Source organism: Leuciscus leuciscus (assembly GCF_965113295.1).
Source record: "Leuciscus leuciscus genome assembly, chromosome: 6".
Lineage (NCBI taxonomy): Eukaryota > Metazoa > Chordata > Actinopteri > Cypriniformes > Leuciscidae > Leuciscus > Leuciscus leuciscus.
In genome coordinates, this window is record NC_138730.1 from 36,832,236 (window position 1) to 36,857,493 (window position 25,258).

Here is a 25,258-nt window from a genome sequence, read left to right on the forward strand (position 1 = left end):
GGCATTGGTTATAGGTGCCATTCTAAGCTTCTGAATGGTCCAGTGAGCACTTTTGGGGCCATAATACGGAAGTGGAAAGACAATAATTTCACCATAAATTTGCCTCGACTAGTGCTCCTCGCAAGATTTCTGATAGAGGAGTGAAAATAATAATCAGAAGAGTTCTCCAAGAGCCAAGGATCACTTCAAAAAGCTTCAAAAAGACCTGCAGATAGCAGGTACTGTTGTCTCAAAGAAAACAGTAAGTAATGCACTCCACCGCCATGGCCTGTATGCACGCTCACCACGCAAGACTCCATTACTGAAAAAAAAGCATGTTGAAGCTCATTGAAAGTTTGCTGCACAACATTTGGAAAAGCCAGTGAAATACTGGGAGAATATAGTGTGGTCACATGAGAGCAAAATTGAACTGTTTGGATGCCATAATACACACCATATTTGGAGGAGAAATGGCAGTGCACATTACCCTAAAAACACCATACAACTTGGTGTTGGCTCTTGGACAACTCTTCTGATTATTCTTTTCACTCCTCTATCAGAAATCTTGCGAGGAGCACTGGTCGAGGCAAATTTATGGTGCAATTATTGTCTTTCCACTTCCGTATTATGGCCCCAAAAGTGCTCACTGGACCATTCAGAAGCTTAGAATGGCACCTATAACCAATGCCATCATTATGTTTTGCAACAATTAGGTTGCGAAGGTCTTGAGACAGCTCTTTGCTTTTACCCATCATGTGTCTTGTGTGACCACCTTGGCAATGAGACCTTTTTGTAGGCCATCATTTGGGACTGAACCAGCTGTTATTAATTTCCACTGACAGGGGGCTGAATTGCTTTTTAATTACTGTAAGTTTTCAGCAGTTGTCTTGGCTTTCCATGCCTTTTTGCGCCTCCCTTTCTTCATGTGTCCAGTACTTTTTCCCTGTGTCATTTCACATTATTACACATAACTTAATTTCTGAACTTATTTTTGTTTGTGTCTTTGTATGTATGGCTTACTTGGGTTGTTACCAACATCTGGTGAACATTTCATGTCAATAGCACCTTTGGAAATATATTTACTGAGAAAAATGATGACTTGTTCAATACTTATTTCCCCCGCTGTACCTACATAACAATGTAAAAAAATGTAATGGCAGCCTATGGTCTTCAGGCACTGTAGTCGTAGCTGAAGCCTGGAAGAGTTTGGTTCGTGTTGTCGACATGTTGAGAAGACACTGCTTTCCGTGCAGTGAATCCACTTTGTATGCACTTCAAAAGGATGAGGACTCACGCTGGAATTGATACGGGAAAAAAGACGCCATTGTTACTGTTTACCAATGAGTAAAAATGCTGAGGAAGCCTCTGGAGCTAAAATTCAAATATAGTAATGGGAGTTTTGTTTCCGTTTCACGTGCTGTAAGTGGTAGACCAATCACAATAGACTTGGCCATCTGACCAATCAGAGCAGAGTAGGCTCGCAGAAAGGAGGGGTTAGAGATCTTCGAACGAATCGTTTCAGACTCTCTAAAGAAAAGTTTTTTGACATTGGATGCATGTAAACCTATTGTAGGAGACCTCCAAAACCAAATTAGGAACCTTTAAAATAACATAATTGGGGCACTTTAAAAGAAGAATTAATGTAAGCGCTTTTATAAAATTACAATCTACACCTCTGCCATTAAAGCCTCCAAAATGGTTCACATTCACTTCCATTGTAAGTGCCTCAATGTAAACTTGATTTTTACAATAATAAAAACAATTGATAAAAACAAAATGAGAGACAATTCATTTTTTGTGCTAATCAACATTTTTACAAACAAATGCTGAGCTTAAATGGATAGTTCCTGTCGGATAAAATCTTGTAATTTTTTACTCATCCTCATGTCATTCCAAACCTGTATGACTTTCTCTCTTCTGCAAGACACAAATTCTAAAGAATGTTAGTTTCTCAAAATATCTTCTGTTGTTCCACAGAAGAAAGAAAGTAAAGCATGTTTGGAACAACAATAGGGAGAGTGAATGATGATATAATTTAACATATAGTGGCCTGATTTAGAGAATTTCACCAATTTATCGCATTACAGAATTTGTTATTGATTGACAGGCACAAAACCATTTTGCTTTTCTTAATGCTGCAGTGGCAGTTAGTGGCGTAGCCACGAGGGGGCCTGGGTGGGCCTAGGCCCCCTCATTTACATGTCCGGCCCCCTCAGATTTTTGATTGCTTAAAATAAAATAATAAAAATAAGAAATTGTTGATATGTTAGTCTAATTGATAGATTGACCAATCAAAATACTGCGCGGTAAAATGCGGCTGTTTTCAAAATTGATTTAACGAGTTGTGCGTAACCTACGCTGTCATCTTCGCGTGAGAGTTCATGCGGTGCCGGTGACAATGGCAGCGTTGTGCAAAGTACAATATTACACACGAAAAGATGAGCGAGATGGAGAAAATAAGCCATCTACATCTGAGCTTGCTTCAGCTTACTACAAGACGACAGCGAGTGAAGCGGCTAGGAGACAGAAACGCGCACATTTCATCACAGGAATAGCGGTGAGACTTCACGACTCAGATCGGCACAATGCGCAATGACTTGTTTGCAATTGATGAACCTCCTTCACAACCTGTGCAGTTGTATATGAAGAGTTTGGTTTCAAAACGCGATAAATCCATTATGATTAATTTGAGTAATAATGTTTTTTCTTTACCAAGAGAGTGGAAAGATGAAAACCACAATTTTTTGTTTCAAACTTTCACATAGCATATTTAGGTTATAATAAAATAAAAATTTCAAATCCAGATTTCGATTTTCAAATATTTATTATAAAAAAGGATTTTTTTTTTACCCCCAAAATGCAATAAATTCATGACACTTTTTCTCCCAAAATGCAATATAAAAGTTATTTTTCATATTTTAACTGTTGAAAATACACAACAAAGTAAGTTGATCCACATATGACAGCCTCTGAACTCGGTCAATACTAATCTTACAGGCTCTGGACTAAAAATAGCCGACATTAAATCACCATCGCTAAAAAATACCTCCTGAACTTTTTGGACGGCGATCAGCTGTAAAATGGCTTGGTCCTGGTAAATTGATATATATATATATATATCATATACCACCCCCCCCCAACCCCCCCGCCCCCAAAAAAATTAAATTCTGGCTACGCCCCTGGTTAGACTTAATGTCATTTCATGAAGTTTTAGCCCAAAGTAAACAAATTAAAGATGACAGTTTGACACATCTGTGCCTGGAGTGACTAGTACCAACAGAGAACTGCCTGGTGTATAACTGATATAAGAGACCTCAGGAAGATGAAAGTCGTCTTGTGTGTTCAAATGAGGCAGGTCAAGTTCACATGTGCATAGGTTGCTATGGCCAGGGGTGTAGAAATGATTTCTGAAAATGTCAGGACGAATGTTAAAGTTGAAGAATCCCAAACCTCAATAGATGTGTGATCTCCTAAGAAACTAGTTAAAAACCTATTAATTTTCATTATTAACATAATTATTTTATCATCATGTTATTTATTATTTAAATGAACATTATGTATCCATACGTTTTGTCTATGTGTAGATTTTTTTTCTATAGGTCTAAGCTCTCAAATATTTTGATCTTTCACATATTCAAACTCCAAACCAGCAGCATGTCTTGGTTATGTGTTAACCACAAATCTGTACTACTTTGTGGTATCTGCAGCTTATTAAATGAAAGGGTTAGTTAATCCAAAAATGAAAATTCAGTCATTAATAACTCACCCTCATGTCGTTCCAAACCTGTAAGACGTTCATCTTCAGAACACAAATCAAGATATTTTTAATGAAATCTGAGATCTTTCTGTCCCTCCATTGACAGGCTATACGCAACTACCATTTTCAAGCCCCAGAAAGATAGTAAAGACATCATTAAAGGGTTAGTTCACCCACAAATGAAAATTCTGTCAGTAATTACTCACCCTCATGTTGTTCCAACCCCGTAAGACTTTCGTTCATCTTCGGAACACAAATTAAGATATTTTTGATTAAATCTGAGTGCTGGATCACTCCTCCATAGGCTTATGGACACTGTAACTTGCTGGCCCAGAAAATGTATTAAAGACATTGTTAATATAGTCCAAGTGACTCCAGTGGCTCAATCTTAAGTTTATAAAGAGACGAGAATACTTTTTGTGCGCAAAAACAAACAAAAATAACGACTTTATTCCACTTTTCATTTCCTTCTCTCTGGGCCTCGAGTCTTTTCACGTAGTGTAATAGCGTAGCGCGTCTGTGTTGCACGTCACCACGTAGGCTCACTATTGGGCGACGCTAGTCATGTGTGTGATACGTGGTGACGTGCAACACAGACGCGCTACGCTATTACACTACGTGAAAAGCACTCAGATTGAATCAAAAATATCTTAATTTGTGTTCCGAAGATGAACGAAAGTCTTACGGGGTTGGAACAACATGAGGGTGAGTAATTACTGACAGAATTTTCATTTTTGGGTGAACTAACCCTTTAAAGTAATCCATATGACTCCAATGGTTTAATCTCAAGTTTATCAAGTGACAAGAGTGGTTTGTTTGCGCAAATTTTTTTATAAAAATAAATCATAATTTACCACTTTATTTACAAAATATTAATCTCCAAAGTGCATTCACTCTCTGCTCTTGCGCCAGCAAAACACGCATGCGTCGTGGTGAACCCGTGTTGGAGATTTTTTGAAGATCTTACCGTTTTGGAACATGAGGGTGAGTAATTAATGACAGAATTTTCATTTTTGAGTGAACTAACCCTTGAGTTCATTGTATAAAAAAGTTTCACAGTAAAAATTCCGTTTGTGTAGAGAGAAAGTCATACAGAGGAACGACATGACGTTGAGTAAATTATGACAGAATTTTGTGTTATTCCTTGAACGACCCTGTGAACTTGATTTGATAAACAGTTTTCTGTCCTGTGATGACACATTTCCTGTTGAAACAGGAAGTTTGAGCAGGACGTCAGTAGTGAACCATATTTCGCTAGTTGCTAGCTGGTTGCAGGTGGCCTTAAAATATAATGATCATCTCCTGAAAAATCAGCCGGGCAGTTATGATGAACACCTTACCTACATTAAACATATCCTGTTAGCGGCCCATTCTAACATTATTTAACTATTCATAAGGCTTCATGCATAATACAGTACCTGAGTGGTGATCCAGTCTGCTGAGAGGCCGATGGGAACTCAGCTCCTCCCTCCTCCTATCACAGGAAACATGATAATGGATTCTGAATTTATGATTAAGAATGCCATAAAGAATGATCAATATGGACTGTCATCTGCTGGAACACACACACACACATCCAAAACAGCTGCACGTTGGTGGGGGAGGGGGTCTCACTGTTGTTGCCAAGCAACAGCAGATACACCATTCTCAGAATTGTGACTGTATGGGAGCAATGAGAGAGAGAAAGAGAGTTACACATAAAATGGCTATTTCTGTGTGAAATTGTATCAAATTGTTTTAATTATGCTTTAGTTGTCAGGTAACAAGTGAATGGTTGTGACAACTTACCCCATATAATGTGAAACATCATTTTATTTATTTAATTTGAGCCAAGATGTTACTGTATTCTCAACAGAAATTGACTTCAAAAAAAAAAAAAAAAAAACGTCTTTGAAAAAATACCGTAAGTAAAAAGTGTGACAACTATCCCCTCTCAACTTCCCTTATACATTCATATAATTTTGAAATATTAATGCAGATAAAAATTCTCTGCAGGCATGTTATGTGTCAACTACCCGTGTGTGAGCATCCAATGCTGAGAAAATATCTGCAAACTGTTCACAGATGGCTTGTCAAGTAACAAACACATCATCATTCCACACACACACACACACACACACACATACACATACACATACACACACACACACACCCTACAGTGCCACAGCTGAGGTCGTATTTGTGCCAGTTTTCAGGCATTTTAACTCTTTGATCTTTGAACAATCATTTCATACCTCCTTCTCTCCCTCTCTCCCATCTTTTTATTTCCCCTCTCTTACATATATCACTCTCATCATCAAAGCTTTGCACTGTTCACCATGGCAACTGCCTCCATTCAATTTTATTCGTCAGTTTAAAAAGAACAGAGCCGAGAATAACAACATCCTAGAGTGCGACAGGAGTGATGTGGTTATTAGCCCCGCCCACCCGTCAGAAATACAGGCGGAAGAAGCATGTCCGACTGACAAGACGATGATCTGTTCACACCTACGTAAGAGAGTGGGAAGAAGAAAAAAGAGAAAAGTTGACTAAATCACAGTTGAAATATTATGTGAATAATTAAAACAATAAAATATCAAATACATTCTAATTTACTTTTTTAATTAGAAACATGTTCTATTAATTATTTACTAATATTAATAGATAAATCACAGAAGACACATGCACACATATTCACTCACACACTGTTTTCCTTCAATCGTTTGATCTGACCCTATAACTATATATTCAGTCAACATCGCCCTCTGCAGGACAGACCTGCACTTCCTGATCAGCTCTAGATAATTTAGTTATTTATCAGAGTTGATTTAGACAGGTGATAATCACACATAAGTATTAACGCTGAATATTAAAACTTTTTCAGCTTTCAGTATAACTTCACTAAGCCCACATGGTTTTTAAAAAAAGAAGCTAAAACATCTGCCAGCTTTCACATCACATACTTTCATTGGAAAATCCTTGACAATTTTTGTCGTTCTCATTTGTAGATTGTTCGTTTTGGGCAATAATAATATTCTCTCAGTACAACTTCATTCTTCATCTGTAGAAGCATTCTGTAGGCTATCTATATGTGCTAAAATATATCTGTAATAGAAATCCAGGTGTTGGTGCTTGTTAAAACATCCAGGCCTATGTAGCCTATTATGAGGCTAAATATTGAGCAACGAATTTGTTATAACATAGGCTACTTACTTCGACATCGGTTTCTTCTTGCAAACTTGCAAAACTATAGTCAAAACAATGACAGAGCATTCTGGAATACATGTATGAAGCGTTCACGTTATGTCGGGGTTCTCGTGTTTAAGAGTTTTCGACGCACAAGAAAAAAAAAAACATAATTCTGAATGGACCATCATATAAAAAAAATATATATATATATATAAAAAAAAAATAATATATATATATATAAATACAAATATATATAAATACCAGCAGCATAAACTGTTAAAGGTAGTTCTAAACTAAGGGAACCTTGTCAGCCGGTACATTAGGCTAGAATATAGGCTATAGGCCTACTATTTAAGTACATTATAAATATCACTATACATTACTATAATAGTAATGATATATTAATATTACTGCAGTATAAAAATAATACAATATCAACAACTGATTTGTAGCCTATAATTAGCCTAATACGGAAGGCGCTTTTTATAATAAGGTTATATTTTAGAGATACGAGTAAAAATAGAATGAGTAGGCTACTGTATGTAATATAGTGCCTATATTTAGCAAAATGCTCCTCTCTAGAGTTCAATTTGTCTAGCTAGCTATGCTACTGTCACTGAATGGCTTTTCTAAGGTAAATGTAACATTATGTGAAACAGCTGTTTTGACATTTTTCCGCGGTTGAAACACTGATTGATACATTATGTTACATGATACATTAACAGTAAGTTGCACTGTATCTTTCAACATACCTTCTGAAGTTCAGTCATGTTTATTTCGTGCTATAACTAGTAGGCTAGGTGATGATCGGTGCACGTGCCTGTTGAACTGAGGCACATTAAAGAGCGCCAAAACGTTAGGCTATTTATTGTTTCAATAAAATTGACAGATTTTGAAAGCTGGCAGTTTGTTTCCTGCTCTGTCTTGTCAGTGTCCTCTCCTCACTGCTCCACCATGTTTTTTCACTGCTTGAGAAAATGGATGTGTGGCGTGAGAGTGTGAGAACAGTGTCAATCGCGAGAATCTCGCGCTAAATGCGTGAGAGTTGGCAGCCTTGACTTGTGTGTTCTAGACTACCCTAGCAACCAGTCAGGATAGCTTAGCAACCAGGTAGAACACTAGAAAACTTTTTGAATGCCTGGCAAGAAGCCAGAACAAATTAGCAATGTCTGCCAAATGAACATTACTTTCTTGGCTCTCGAAGTCACCATATTGCAGTATTTATTATAAATGATTTATCCTTGCACATTATTCTTTCTTTTTTTAAATTCATGTGCCTTCATATTCGTTAATCAAAATAACTTCCCCTTGCCACAACAGCAAACCACAATGGTCAAAATCAAGTCCCTCCCTACATTTTTTATTGTTCGAGAAGCCGTTTCACTCGGATATATGTCACAATAAGGAAGACAAGACTAAGGTTTCATGCCGAATTCAAACATAGAGGTAAACTGATAAAACAATCTGTAATTCAATGTTTTGCTGTCATCAACAGCAATTCATGTGGGACCATTTTGGTTATGAGCGTTGCCTAAGAAATCAAAAATATCTGAATCTGGGGATGTTAACAATTCTGAGTAGAATCTCAGAGTTACAATAATTCCGACATGACGTGAACGCAGCATTAGATCAAACCATTAATATGGACCTTTATTAAAAGGAAGCTCAGACCTTTATAAAAAAATTAAACCCCTTTATTGTTTCTCAAATACAAAAGAAATACAAAAAGAAACACAGACAGCAAGAGAGACACTCAGTCAGCGGCAGCAGTCTGAAGTACAGCTCAGTCTTTTGGTTCAGTACGCAGTCTGTTTTCCTCCTCCAAGATCTAGGCCAGGTCGTTCTTGTCCGTGACCTCAGCGTGGCTGGTGTCTGAGCCGCCCGGCGCCAGCAGAGTTCTGCGGTTGTAGTGGTGGCCCTTCATGATGCCTGAGTTGTTGTTTTCATTGAGGATTTGTTTCTGTTTCTGCCGGTTGAGGGACTGGACCAGGCCGAGCACCACGGCGGCGAGCGAGTACTGGCCAGTGAGCTTCCTCGGCTGCAGGATGAGCGGGTTGGGCTGCACGCGGCCCATCAGGAAGTGCGTGCGGATCTTGCCTTCCTGTTCACTGATGCCCTTCACGTAGATCTCGCCTCGGTACTCGAAGGCGAAGCCGCGCTCGTTCAGGATGGCGTAGGTCTCCTCAGGGAGCTGGATCTTGCCGCTGACACCCGTGCTGTCCATACGACTTGCCAGATTGACCGTCTTTCCCCAAATATCATACTGCGGCTTTTTAGCGCCGATGACTCCAGCCACCACAGAGCCATGTGCCATACCTGAGGGAGAAAGCGAACAGAGTCAGCATCAGCAAATTCACCCTGTTGAAAAGACACGATGGTGCAAGCTGCAATGGAGCTACATTTCAGCCTTTTAATAGAGTGCAAGGGCCCAGTTTCGGAAGTACAAATTCTATTCAATTTCATCACAAAACACTACTTTTTTTTGTCATGATAATAATGACGAGTCCTGAAGCTGTCATTGATTTTGATTTATTTATTTGACTGTTTTATGACACGTTAGCATCTAAGGTTATTTTCAGGGTAAGAACAGAGTAGAATCAGCAACAAAAAAAAGGTAAATAAATAAATAAATAATGAATATACTTAGAAGGTGATAAGGGCTAGATAAACAGAATTTAAATCAGATTTTAAAATAAATGTTTAGATTATTTTAAAATATATTTTATTTATGTGTGATGGCAAAGCTGAATTGATCCTTCAGAAATCATTGTAATATGCTGATTTGGTGCTTGAGAAACATTTCTTATTATAATTAGTTGAAAACAGTTGTGCTGCTTAAATTTTTTGTGGACACCTTGATACATTGTTTTAAGGAATTTCGGACGAATTTCTGTGACATTTAAATCTTTAGAAATTTCTTCACTGTCACTTTTGATCAATTTTATGCATCCTTGCTGAATAAAAGTATTAATTTCTTTCAAAACAACATTTTTAAATGGTTGTATACAGAAAGATAAAATGTAGATTTTTAAAGTACATTTGAGATAGAAATTCTAGAAGTTTTCAATGTGATAAAAAAAATTGAAGACAATTTTTTAAAAACAAAACTAGGAACTACATTACCCAAGATCCTGAAAGTATCAGTAACCATGGAAACAGGAATAGTGACTGCCCACTCCCACAAAGCATTGCAAAAGATATACCTGTAATCAAGTACGGCTCCTTACAACCTCAAAAACCTTATGTGAATATTTCATCAAAAAATATCTTTCCCAATTTTAATTTATTTATTAATTGTAATGTTCTGAATCTTCTCAGAGCTGGTTGGTTTCATTCATGATTTTAAATCTATATTAAAAAATCTGAAATTCCTATGGAGAAAATAAACAGGTAAAATACGTTCGGAATCAAGGCTGATAAAAAAAAAGTTGGCAGTCACTGTTGTGCTCCATTGTCACTTTAAAATGTGTTTCTAAAAAAATAGTGTATAAATCATTTGACTCTTACCGATTCTGAGTTGGAAGTTGTTAAATGAATGTTTGTTGATCTCCTGAATGCTTTCATTCAGAGCAATGGCGAAATCTGCCAGCGCACACAGATGCCCCCATTTATCCTCACATTGCTATGGTAACACACATATATAGAAAGATTAGTGCACAAGCTAACCCTTTTTCAAACTACAGACACTGCTTATAAGAAGACATCAGATAATATGTTTTAGCATGAGTGAGTGTGTATGCTTCTGTAGGTGTGTGTGTGTGTTTTCATACTTGTTTCTCAGGAGACAGTCCTGACACAGCCATGTACGTGCTGCCGATGGTCTTTATCTTCTCGATGTCCTGAAATCTCTCCTCCCCCAGCAGCTGTATAGAGAGAATCTTTCAAATATGACATCTACATATGTAACATTAAACTTTTACTAGCAGCTTTTGAGCAGGTGTGATGGAACTGTGCATCTTAGATGAAACATCAATATTAAAAGTGCCCATATTATGCTTTTTTAATGGTTCCTAATTTTAAAAACACTTTACAGGGGACCTATTATGCCCCATTTTACAAGATGTAATATAAGTCTCTGGTGTTCCCAGAATGTGTCTGTGAAGTTTCAGCTTAAAATACCCACAGATCATCTATTATACTATGTCATATTTGCCCCTGTTTGGGTATAAGCAAAAAAAACAAAACAAAAAAAACATTTTAAATGCAAATGAGCTGTTGCTCCTGTCCCCCTTTCCAGAAGAGTTTACAGCTCATACTTTGGATAATCCGGCAACAACAAAACTGGAGAGTCTCACACAGCCAAAATGTCCGAAATTGTAAGTAGCGATGTTCAGCCTTACATGTTTAAACCGGAGTCGGACACTGATGGAGAGACTCAGGAAGACTCAGGACTTTTAGAATGCAACTGGATGTTTCTGAATGGTTAGTGGATACATTTATGTAGAGTAAAGTTGATTCAGCTCATCATACACTATCATGTACCATCATGTTAAAGCTTAATTCTCACCAAAATGCAACCTAGGGTCTTTTTGTGAATCTACCCGAGGCAAACTTTTGTTTAAAAGCGTAATTAGGATGGAAATGCCACTTTTAAGATTGACCGTATTTTCCAATTCGTATTCTCCCTTTTGAATGGGAGTGCTAGGGGCACTTAGCCTGGAAATCCAGACCCAAATCTGAAAGATTAAGGGTCTGGCATCGAGTAATGAAAATCACCCAACTCGAGGGGCGGCACCAAGCATGCATTTGAAAATCTCACTGCACGCAATTGGATAACACTACGACCAATCACTGTCGTGATTGCGCTGTCACTAGTGCTGTCGTCATCTGTTTAGCTCACCTCTGGCCCGCCTATATCAGATACACCGATGTGATTGGTGCAGCTCGGCTACAATGGCATAGTTAATGAGCATCATTACTCAATGCCAGAGTGACTCGCTGAGCAAATTCAAATTGTGCTCTCGCGAGAACTCTGGATTTCCAGGGTAAGGGGCACTACTATGATAGCATAAAAAAATAAAAATAAACGGTCAATCTTAAAAGTGGCGTTTCCATCCTAATTATGCTTTTAAACGAAAGTTTGCCTCGGGTAGATTCACAAAAAGACCCTAGGTTGCATTTTGGCGAGAGTTACGCTTTAATCTAAAAATCTTTTAGAAACAACTTTTGTGCAAATCCAGCGTTGAACTGACCCTCGTTTGTGAAGCAGCCCGGGGTAAAATAATTTCCGCAAATATATAACACTTTAATGACTTTCTTCGGCACACTTCCTTCATGAATGAAATTCAACTACGGTGTCCTCAGTGGCTCAGATGCCAGGAGTCTATGGAGACTCTTATGTTCGTTGGGACATCCAATAACCTTGTCAAGTTTTTTGACGCAGACGTACATCTCAGCTGCTACAGTGAAGAAACAGAAACGGCAGACTGCTGCCGTTTATTCAGGGCGGATCTATGCTAAAAGGGCAGATCGTCACCAATCGATCCATATACCAGCATAATAGGTCCCCTTTAATTTTCTCATAATATACATTTCAGCATCACCTCTTTTCTCACAGTGCCTGAAGTAGTTTGATAAAGGATTTAGCCTCTCTAAACGCCTCCTTTCCGAGCGCCTTCTCTGCTGTGATTGGACAGATGGCCGAGTAGTCTGTTGTGATTGGTCTACCGCTTACAGCGCGTCCGAAACGAGTCGCCCATTACCTAATCTGAATTTCAGTTCTGGAGGCTTCCTCAGTACTTGTGTACACAGTGATACAAACCGTAATGATGGTGTCGGTTTTACCGGATTAATCTGAGCCCTCATCCTTTGAAAATGCATGCAAAATGGATTTACTTTCACATCACAGGAAACAGTGTCTTCTCGACAACACGATTTAAACTCTTCCAGGCCTCTGCTACAACTACAGTGATTGAGATCAGGTCAAAGTAGATGTTGTTCACAGGTAGCCAATGAAGACTATATGCTGGAATTATGCAAAAGTGTAACAAACCTACGTCGGTTCAAACAGGAGGTAAGACTGGAATTACTGGCAACTTGTTTTAGGCAGTTCAGAATCAATTATTTCGTTCGGGAGACAATAACTCCACTGATCATGCACTTTGATTTTTAAAACTTTGCAAACCTTTTACATTCACAAACAGCTATATTACACACTGCATGAAAGGTCATTTCTGAAAAAGCATAATACAGGCACTTTAAAAGGGATGGTTCACCCCAGAATGACAATTCTGTCATTATTTACTCACTACTATCAACACGAGGGTGAGTAACGTTAATGACGGAATTGTAATTTATTGGTGGACTACGCCTTTAAATACATGTGTGTGTGATGGTAGAAATCTGACCTCATCAAAATCAGCAATGATCTCGTTGAGCAGCCGCAAACACTCCACACCCTGATTATTCATCTCCGTCTGTGAGTAAAAATCAGCAAAGCCCGGAATGGAGGCGAACATCACTCCCACCGTGTCATATGACTGCGAGTAAAGCTCCTACGGATGGAGACCAAACATTAGAAACCTCCTCACTGGAATGAAGTCAACTTCAGATAACTTTGGTTCAATTTGACATGTAAAAACATACAAAAATGTGATTCCAATGAACGTCAGAACAACAATACAGTGAACGTGGTATGCATAATGTGTTGACCACGAGAGGGCAGTGTTGCTTTATATCTAACACACTTGATTACCTCACAAGTGGGAGTCAGAACAGATGCATCTGATAAGGCTGATATCTGATAAATGCCAATACAACACATACAACATACAAAAAAACATGGTTTACATTTAATATATTATATAATATTCTTAATTATAATATGCAATTCAATATGTTAATATAGGCTATTATAATATATTAGCAATGTTATATTTTAATCATATTATAACAATGTAATATGTAAGAATAAATATATAAACAAATACATTTATATATATATATAAAAAACATGCGTGGCAACAAAACATTGCAATGGCAAATAATGTTTTTCTGCATGTGTACAATAACTATAAAAAACACACTCGATTAATTCATAATTCATAATGCATCTGACAAAGCAGGGTCATTATATTGAACTAAAACCATAAAAAAAACCCACATTTTCGTTACTTTATATAAATTAAAAGTTAACTGAGATCAAATAAAATATATAAAAGTTAATTTATTTTATTTCAGCTAGTTGCCAAGGCAACATGTATCATACTAAAATAACTAAATAAAACTGAAATAAAAATGAATAAAAACTATATAGAAATATTTTTAAAAAAACTAATAAAAATGACAAAAAGCACAACAAAATTATAAATATAAAAATATAATAATGATTTAAAAATATTGATTACAAATTCTCAATTACTCTAAAATAACACTGCTGACAAGCTTATATTTTAAATATAATTAAAATACAACAATTACAAAATTATAAAACAGATTGTTTACATATAATATATTACACAATGTTATTAATTATAGTATGCTATAAAATACGTGGTAACACTTTCCAATAAGGTCTCATTTGTTAACATGTATTAACTAACATGAACTAACAATAAGCAATTCATTTGATACAGTATTTATTAATCTTTGTTAATGTTCGTTAATAAAATATAGTTGTTCATTGTTTGTTCATGTTAGTTCACAGTGCTTTACTTATTGGCGGCTGACACCGCCGTCGGTGTATGAATGAGTGAGTGAATGGGTGAATGTGAGGCTATGTAAAGCGCTTTGGTGGCCATAGGTCCGTGAAAGCGCTATATAAATGCAGTCCATTTACCATTATTATTGTAAACAAATACAACTTTTGATTTCAATAATGTATCAGTAAATGTTAAAATGAACCTTAACTTAATGCCTTAGAAGTATTGTTCATTCTTAGTTCATGTTAACTAAAGTACTGTACTACTGAACTAATGAAACCTTATTGTAAAGTGTTACCAAATAATATAATATAATATAATATAATATAATATAATATAATATTGAATACTATTTATATAGAATTAATCATCTTAAAAACAAACAAGTGTTACAACAAAAAATGTGTTGCAATGACGTTACAAAAACGTTTCTCTGCATGTGTATAATAATTATAAAACAGAATGGGTCCTGTGTGAATGGTCCGAAAATCACACACTTCCCATTTACACATGGTTATGAACAGACCTCATACACACCACATAATCTATCACAACATACGCAATTATGTACTGTACTATATTTGAGGTCTAATGTGTGCAAACCACAAGGCCATGCACAGCTTTAACTACTTTGCTGTTTAAAGAGGAAGCTGTGGTCAATAGAATGAGGTTAAACTCTCTCCATACACCCTAAACATTCACCATCCCACTGATCCGCCCTGCTGACGCATAATGTAAAAAGTCAGTGACTGTTGAAGACAAGTGTAGAAAACAAGTAATAATACACGTAATAAGTGTTAGTCACTGAACCAAATTACTTCAGTGCCCTTTAAGAGTTGCAGGTTTTGCGAGCAAGACCGTGTATGTGTGCATGTGTGCATGTGTGAGGGAGAGGGATCATTTTCTCATCTTAATAATAGCAGAGAGTGGCGTAAATTATGGTTCACACACTCAGACACACACACACACACACTTTTAGCGTCACCAGTTAAATCAAACCTCAATACTCCACCTGATTATAAATTAATGGGATAATTAAAGCAACTCAATACCCTCACCCACACACACACAGGCTTAATGGATGCATTTTTTATCCGTGAGTTATACAGCTCCATTATTTATTCTCCCTATTGTCTGATTGACTGACAGCAGAACATTCCAGAAATAAACAGAGGAGTCACATCAGGACAAGAGAGCACACAAACACACACACACACTGCCTTTACAAACTCAAAAGGAAAGAACAAAGGAATAAGACAAAAAGACACTAGTCACATAAAAACATGGCTGCCACAAGATTAACAATCTATGTTGCGAGCACAACAAAATTAACCAGAACCAGAAGCATTTCCAAATGGGAGACAAATTTGATTATGCTGCCTACTAAGATACCATATTTTAGCTAAATGCTAAGGCAACACTGCATTCATCCTTCATGGAGAAGGAAATCTCAGAATTTCATTGTATATATATATATATATATATTTTTTTTACAATTTAAACTACCTTTCAAAATTGTAAGTTGTATTTTGAATGTTTTTGCAGGAAGTCTCTTAAGCTGCAATTATCTGATCAAAAATACAGTAAAACAGTAATATTGTGAAATGTTATTGCAATGTAAAATAATTGTTTACTATTTTACAATTTTAAAATGTAATTTATTCCTGTGATGGCAAAGCTGAATTTTCAGCATCATAACTCCAGTCTTCAGTGTCACATGATCCTTCAGAAATCATTCTAAAACATTTATTTGAAATATAATATTTTGTAACATTATAAATGTTTTTGCGGTTACTTTTTTATCAATTTAATGTATCTCGCTGAATAATAGTATTCATTTATTTCCTATTTAGGCAGCTCACTTGGTGTTTTGAAGAGAACTACAGACTCCCAATATATTACATGTACTTTTTTCTGTTTTGTCATGTATATTTATTATCAATTTGTGTAAATTTCTTCATTGGTTCTGACTTCCGCAGCAGCAAATGCTTACAGAAAGTTGACTGTCATGCCAATAAAGCACAACAAAGAACAAAGAGAGTGGCAGTGATTCATCCTCTCCTCATATGTTCTTGCCATCTAAGTGCTGCCATGTTTTTCCTGTCAGACTAAAGAAGTGAGACACCCAGATCCATTCTGTCTCTCTACCTCATTGTCTCTGTCTTTCTCCAGGAAGTGGCGAGCGACATGGCTGGGGAGAATGTTCCGGAGCATGTTCTCATTGTGTTCACGCAGCTCGCGCATCTCATTTATCTCTTCCTTCGCCTGCACACGCCATAGGAAGTCCAGACGAGCAGTATACTCCAGCTGAGAGACAGAGAACGAAGCAGGTCAGACAACAAAGAATAAAAAGCATCACAAGATACATTAAATTAACAAAAACAAGCAAAAACACAGGACAGCCAATCAGTGTTACAGTCATAGGCAGTTATTTTATAAAGCATTCGTCAGGCTCGGCAGAGAAGACCAGCTGTACGTCAATATCTGCCCATATCTTCTGCTGGGGCCAGGCAGCGACATAGCCATTATGTTGAAACTGTCTTAAAGGGTTAGTTCACCCAAAAATGAAAATTCTGTCTGTAATTACTCACCCTCATGTTGTTCCAACCCAGTAAGACCTTCGTTCATCTTCGGAACAGAAATTAAGATATTTTTGATTAAATCTGAGAGCTGGATCACTCCTCCATAGGCTTCTAAGGCATTATAACTTGCTGGCCCAGAAAATGTATTAAAGACATCGTTAATATAGTCCAAGTGAGAAGTGACTACAGTGGCTCAATCTTAAGTTTATAAAGCGACGAGAATACTTTTTGTGTGCCAAAACCCCCCAAAAATAATGACTTTATTCCACTATTAATTTCCTTCTCTCTGGGCCTAGAGTTTTTTCACGTAGTATAACTGCGCAGAGCTTCTGTGTTGTACGTCACACGTAGGCTCACTATTGGCCTGACGCTGGTCATGTGTGTGATGCGTGTGACGTACAACACAGAAGCGCTGCGCAGTCATACAGTTTTTTTTTGCGCACAAAAAGTATTCTCGTCGCTTTATAAACTTAAGATTGAGCCACTGTAGTCATTTGTGTTCACTATATTAACGATGTCTTTAATACATTTTCTGGGCCAGCAAGTTATAATAACTTAGAAGCCTATGGAGGAGTGATCCAGCTCTCAGATTTAATCAAAAATATCTTAATTTGTGTTCCGAAGATGAACGAAGGTCTTACGGGGTTGGAACAACATGAGGGTGAGTAATTACTGATAGAATTTTCATTTTTGGGTGAACTAACCCTTTAAGAACTAGTATGACCAACTTTTCAATATCAAATTAGACCAATCTACAGTACATTTTTATTTCAACTTGTTAAGAATAGTCTCTGCAGTTTATGCAACCAGCCTCTGATCACACTTCAAGACTAAGGGCCCTATCTTGCACCCAGCGCAATTGACTTTGTACACCGACGCATGTATCATTCCTATTTTGCACCCGCGCAAAGCGGACTTTTCCCTCCACAGAAGCACGTCGGTTAACTAGGGAATGAACTTGCACTCCCTGGGCGGTTCAGCGCAAAAAAGGAGGCGTGTTCCGGCGCAAACGTTCCTTCATGCTATTTTGCAGGTTTAGAAAACAATTGCGCCACTAACCAGGAAAAACTAGTTTAAAGTCAGTGGCGCGTTGCGCATGTTATTCATATGCTATTTTAAGGGCGCATGCTTGGCCATAATCAATGTAGCGTGTGCACAACGCGCACTTTGATTCTCTCATCTACACAGAAGCAGCAGTTTTCATTTTTGCAAATCATACATTATTACGATAGATAGATAGATAGATAGATAGATAGATAGATAGATAGATAGATAGATAGATAGATAGATAGATAGATAGATAGATAGATAGATAGACAATTTATTATAAAAGCATACATCTAGCTTACACATTTACCCAAATTATCATACGCCTGTTTAACCGAAATTAATTTGGGTGGGTTTCTCCATTTCAATGTAACTTCTCTCTTTTACGGCCGTGACGAGAGCGTTGCTCTCCTCGGCTGTGAACCGCTCCTGGCGTGCGTCTGGCAAATCCACCGTTACAATAGCAATGCGCTATGGAAAAAGCGCGTCTGCTCTTAAAGGGAATGTGAGATGACGCTCTGATTGGTTTATTTCACGTTACGCCCAAACCACACCTATGAATAATGAAGCTACTTCAGACCCACCCATTTTAGATTTGCGCCTGGCGCAAGAGTCATTTATCCCGCCGGGAAAATAACAACAGCGCCGAGACCCGCCCACAAAGTTACTTGCGCTTTGCGCTTGACACTTGCGTTTCAGATCGTTAAAATAGGGCCCTAAATGTTCGTCACCACAAATGCAAAGAATATTATTCATTTGCCCCTCAACATAACAGACTGACAATGAAAGATCAAAATGTGTGTGTGTGTATATATATATATATATATATATATGAATATATATAGATGAATTTGAATATTATATTATATACACACACACACACACACACACACACACACACACACACACACACACACACACACACACACACACACACACACATATATATATATATATATATATATATATATATATGTGTGTGTGTATGTATATAATATAATATTCAAATCTAAATATTAATATGATTTTTTGATATATATTATAGTATTTTTTATTATACATACAAAAGTTTGGGGTCATTAAGATTTTTTGATGTTTTTTAAGCATCTTATGCTCAGCAAGGCTGCATTTATCAAACATACAGTAAAAACAGTCATATTGGGAAATATAATTATAATTTATTCCTGTGATGGCAAAGCTGAATTTTCAGCATCACTATTCCAGTCTTCAGTGTCACATGATCCTTCATCTTCAATTATTCTAATATGCTGATTTACTGCTCAAAAAACATTTCTTATCATTATTAATGTTGAAAACTGTTGTGCTGCTTAATATTTTGGTGGAGAATGTGATACTTTTTTCAGGAATTTCTGATGAATAGAAAGTTCAAGTGAACAACAATATATTTTAAATGGAAATTACAGTAAAGTGCCTAGCAATATATATATATATATATATATATATATATATAAAACAAATAAAAAAGGAAAAAGGTTTTAAGTGACAAAGAAGAGAGAGAGAGAAAAAGAGAAGGTATATCTAATAACTGTCAGCAATACTAAGCAGATGAACAGCAAATACACACTCAGCAAACACAATCCAGTCACTGGAAAAAAAGGCACAGAAAAATCCTAGCAACTAGAGGAGGAAAGCATCTGTTGGTAATCAACGACAGGAAAGATGCAGAGAGGTGCACGTTCTTTTTAAATGTGGAAAATAACTCAATCAGAAAAATATGTAGAAATGCTTTAAAACACTCATTTCAAACAACCTTATATAAGTTCTTGTTAATTTAATGTTATATTCTTAATTAAATGTAAAAACAACAAACAAAAACAAAAAATCTGTATGATATTACACAAGTAAAAAATCCCCACATTTAACTATTCATAGTGCCATCCATTTGCAGCAATGACAACATTCATTGTGTTCATAAGTGCTTTAGCTTATTTTTGTAGGTGTGATTTTGGCCCATTGCTCCAGGCACAATTGCTCCAGTTTGTTGAGGATAAACAGGTTTGCACACCATTATTTTCAAAGTGCCACATGTTCTTAGTCCTTGAGGTCTAGGTCATTGAAGGTTATTTACATTGTTGTTTTTAAGCCACTCCAGTAAATTAATTAAAAAGTTAATTTGGCTTTGGGATCATTGTTCTGCTAAAAGCATCAGGTTTTTTGTCAGATTTCTCATCTATTCCTCCCTCTGTTTTAAGCTGAGTCCCACAGCAAGACGCCACCACCTAACTACCAAACTACACTGTGGGTATAATTAGTTTAAGGTTTGCACAACACATATAAATGAAGTTTCAACTGGTTAAGTTGGCCCTATTTACACCTGGCATTAAGATCCATCTCGGGTGATCTGATCATAAGTGGTCAGCCGAGACATTTTGCGGTTATATCTTCACAAGTGTCTCAAATGTGTCTCCTGTGACCACTTGTGTTCAGATTTCAGCGGAGGGTCTCTGATTTCATAAATACACACATCACTCTCTATGTCAGTGTTACTACATGTTGACAAAGTGCAAAAAGTGCTGTCTAGGAAACATCAGGATAGATTAGCTTTTACACTACGAATCACATGTGCTTCTGACTACCTCTGTACAGTAGGCTGTGTTTTCAGGGATTGGATTACAAAATATTTTAGACTACTCATGATTAGATCATCTGAAATGAATCTTAATTCCAGGTGTGTTTTTTAAGTGATGTCTATGACTCATAAAGTCTCCGCCTTCAAAGTCTCTGGCTGCGCCCGAAATTAAATACTTCCCTATTATATAGTATACGAAAAACAGTACGCCAAAAGAGTAGTATGTCTCAATATGTATTCGAAAAATAGGAGGCAAAAAGGACCCGGAATGGCAGTGAAGCGACACAACCGACGCTGGTAGGTCACATGACAGTAACATGGCGGATTTAGTACATGCGAATTTCATTCATACTACCCACATTGATACTATATAGAACATACTTTTTTAACGGTCACGAAGTAAATCCATATCTAGTACCCATTCAGACAGTACGTGATTTCGGACGCAGCATCTGTCTTGTTTGCACACAGTGATATGCGGGACAGCCTGCATGTGGGTCACTTCTAGCTGTCCTTCAGCTTCACAAGATAAATCAAGATCCTTCATCTGAGACTATCAGAGCAATATAAAACGTCACATTAAATTAAGATCCAATGTTTTGAAATAAAATGTCTGAGACAGTTTAATGAGGGTTTAAGACTTTCTCCTCCAACAATACATTACTGTTCAAATGTTTGAGGTCAATCAAAAAAATTGTTTTTAAATGTTTTTAAAAAATCTTGTTTTTGCTCACCACTGCTGCATTTATATGGTGAAATATTAATGTATTTTAAAGTGAATTAAAATACATTATATAAATAAATATATAAATAAATGTATTCCAGTGATGCCAAATTATTAATTACTCCTGTCTTCAGTGTCACATGATCCTTCAGAAATCATTCTAATATGCTGATCTGGTGCTCAAGAAACATTTTTTATTATTATCAATGTTGAGAACATTTTTATTAGAACAAGGATCGTTTTTCTTTTCAGGATTCCTTGATGAATAGAAAGTTCAAAAGAACTGCATTTTTTTTTTTATATAATATAATGTATTGGGTAACACTTTAGGGTCCAATTCTCACTATTAACTAGTTGCTTATTAGCATGCATATTACTAGGATATTGGCTATTTATTAGTAAGCACATTTTAATACCTTATTCTGCATGATATTCTACATGTCTTAATCCTACCCAACACCTAAACTTAACAAATACCTACTAAATATTATTGATAAGCAGTCATTAGAAGCTTACTGAGGCAAAGGTCATAGTTAATAGTTAATTAGTGAGAATTGGACCCTAAAGTGTGACCAAAGTATTTAGTACTGATACTTTTGATCAATCCAATGTCTCCTCGCTGAATGAAAGAATCAATTTCATCAAAACAAAATTCATTTTTTTAGGAGCTTTACAGACACTTCTTACAGCCATCTACTTCTAATTGCATGAAAAAGAGCAGCGATATTCTGCAAAGCTAAAAATCTTTTGTCTTCCACTAGGAAAAAAAATAAATCATACATGTTTCAAGCAACATGAGTAGATGATGACATCACCATTTTATTTCTTTCATACACTGCACTCAGTAAGAACCCTGAATGCTTTAACAGCAAGTGAGCCGTGCTGCGTTTCTGCCTGGCTTCCATCAGCTCTCTTCCAAACGAAGACCTCCAACAAGGTCCCCCCTAATTAAGCAGTAACACACGCTCATCTGCATTCATTAATATCCAGCTTTAATTGAAACGGTTTCACAAAAGCGTCCAGATTGAAAAATTAATTTACTAACAGTCAGGGCATGATGTAAGTGTTTGTGCCTGTGTATGAGTGTTAACTGCATGTGTGTGCGTGCATTTATTTATGTATGCTCTCAGACTAAATATGGAGCGAAAGATTTTATGAGGAGTAATTAAGCAAGTGGGGCAGACGGGGGTGTACGACTGTCCGAATGATTATTAAAAACACATCAACAAGACTAACCTCCATTAACCTCTAAAACATATGCACAAAGATGTAGAGACGGACACACACACACACTCAGACAGGAGACAATTAAAGCAGTGCATATCAACTAAATTACTTTTGACAAACTGTATGAAAAGGGTTTAACACAAATGAGTTTTCTAAGTTTTAGGTGTCTTGGGGAGGCCCGGTTTTGAATCTCACCACTGTCTGGAGGTGTTCGGGACTTTATCTCTGTCCAAAAAGCAATTTAGACAGCTGAAGTCTGGCAGCTGTTACAAAGGAGACCAAAATGAATGCATTGTTTTATCCATGATAAGGTGATGTGCTAAGCTATGTGGAGGTGACGTGCTGGTTCTCAAGACTCTCACTCAGTCAGCAGATAATACAACAGTTATGCCTTATTCCCTTGAGTAAGGCTCGTACCTGTATTCACAGGTTAATCAAGGGGAACATGTGTTGAATTTGCCCCAGAGGATCATTTTATTGCCCTTTCAGAGCCTGTAGACTCAATGGAGTTTTCAATTTATAGAAAGTATTTACTCTGTCCTAGATGTTTCTTATAAAATCCCTTAGAAGGACTAAATAGACATACTGAAGCAAAAAAACTAAAGCCATTTGTTTGTTCTATCTCAGAGCTGCCTACAATGCAAAAATAACATAGTATATTTTTATTAGACTACTTTATTAATCCATTTTGTAATATCTAAAAATCCTTAAAACATTCTTGAGAAGCAACAATGTGTACTTGTTTTCACAGAATGTATCTATAGTAAGTCTATTTGTCTAACTTCACTGATCGATTTTTTACCGAGCCCCTAAGGGTACGTGGTGATGGAAAAATTGTGGGATGGGAGGAAAAATGCTTTTGCGTTTGCTCACAAAACTTTTGAGTTCTTCCCTGAGAAACGTTGCACTTGTTTGCAAAAGCTTTAAAACATATTTTTCTTTTTAGTTTTGCGAGCAAATGCAAAAGCTCTTTTTTCCCCCATCACCATGTCCTTTTAGGGGCTCCGTAATTGTTTTACATGTGAGTATAAATAAGAAACGAGTGAAAAAAGATCGAAAAAAGATTATATTCATAATATAATATATGAAAATGAATCTTGAAATCTTATGCAATGTTGCTTCTCAAGTAAATTCACCTTGTTTTATACATTTTGTGATATTTTAACTGGTGAAACAAGATAAAAATACCAAGAATATTTTTATTCTTAGTTAATTCTTTATTCTTAATAATGTTTTTAGTATATATATAAAAAAATTTTTTGCAGTAGAAGCAATTAAACGTTTACATGATACAGAGGTTTACATGTTAAAGGGAAATTTCACACAAAAATGAAAATTCTGTTATTAATTACTCACCCTCAAGCCGTTCCAAACCTGTAAGACTTTCGTTCATCTTTGGAACACAAATGAAGATGTTTTTAATGAATGAATCTGAGAGCTTTCTGTCCCTCCATTGACAGCTAACTACTACCACTTTTGACACTTCAAAAAGTTCATAAAGAGATCGTAAAACTAATCCATATGAAATTGAGCGGTTTACTCCAAATTTTCTGAAGAGACTCGATCACTTTAGATGAACAGATTGAATTTAGTCTTTTATTCACATTTAAACATTTAACATTTAAACAAACCTCATTGGTTCTTGTGGAGGCTCAAACGTGCTGCGTAACACGAGAATGAACCTCATTGGTTCTCGCACGTCAAGCGAACATGCTTGAGCTTCTGTTTACCACAACTGATGTGTGAGTTGATGAATGTTTATATATGATTATTTTTATGATCTCTTAATGAAATTTTTGAAGCGTCAAAGTGGTAGTTGCCTAGCTGTCTATGGAGGGACAGAAAGCTCAGATTCATTCATTAAACATATCTTCGTTTGTGTTCCAAAGATGAACAAAGTCTTACATGTTTGGAACGACATGAGGGTGAGAAATTGATGACGAAATTTTCATTTTTAGGTGAACTATCCCATTAAAGTCTGAGAGCACTAGAGAGCCAAATATTTCATATGTTTCTCACTCATTTTATACTACATTTCTTACTCATTTTATAATATAATATTTCTTAGTTTTTTAAACAAACTTTCAAGGTTTAAAAGATTTTGAATCCCAAATTTTCATTGTGGTCTCAGACTGAACTGCATATGAAAAGTAATCTCTCATAGACACTGACTCGCAGTGACAGAGTGCTTGTTCATTCATCCGACACACACACACACACACACACACACACACACACACACACACACACACACACACACACACACACACACACACACACACACACACACACACACACACACACACCAAGATGAGCATAAATAAGAAATGATCAAATCACTGTTCAAGAAACACACACCAAGTCCCAATCCATAGGCCAAGCAATGCCAGTGGCACCACCTGCCTAAATGACACACCGTTGCCATGGATACGAGGGGAGGGGGTAAATATGGACAGGCAGTTTATAGCTGGACACAAGCACTCATTTCTGGCACAAGCACAAAGCATTTCGGTCATATGTGAGACTCTGTGTGCCTTAATCAGA

At 36.6% G+C, this 25,258-nt stretch overlaps 1 protein-coding gene across 2 annotated transcripts in view; it reads right to left on the minus strand.

Annotated features, from left to right (window-relative positions):
• Window positions 1–8,596: 8,596 nt before the first annotated feature.
• The window catches only part of adcy8 (adenylate cyclase 8 (brain)), an 84,109-nt gene continuing 67,447 nt past the window's right edge, over window positions 8,597–25,258 (minus strand). For both annotated transcript variants that reach the window (XM_082173471.1, XM_082173472.1), the window contains 5 exons: window positions 16,693–16,851; window positions 13,252–13,398; window positions 10,675–10,767; window positions 10,412–10,526; window positions 8,597–9,220 (listed from right to left, as the gene is read on the minus strand). In XM_082173471.1, coding sequence (XP_082029597.1) covers window positions 8,733–9,220; window positions 10,412–10,526; window positions 10,675–10,767; window positions 13,252–13,398; window positions 16,693–16,851 — 1,002 coding nt within the window. In that variant the 3' untranslated portion in view covers window positions 8,597–8,732. The remainder of the gene's footprint in view (window positions 9,221–10,411; window positions 10,527–10,674; window positions 10,768–13,251; window positions 13,399–16,692; window positions 16,852–25,258) is intronic.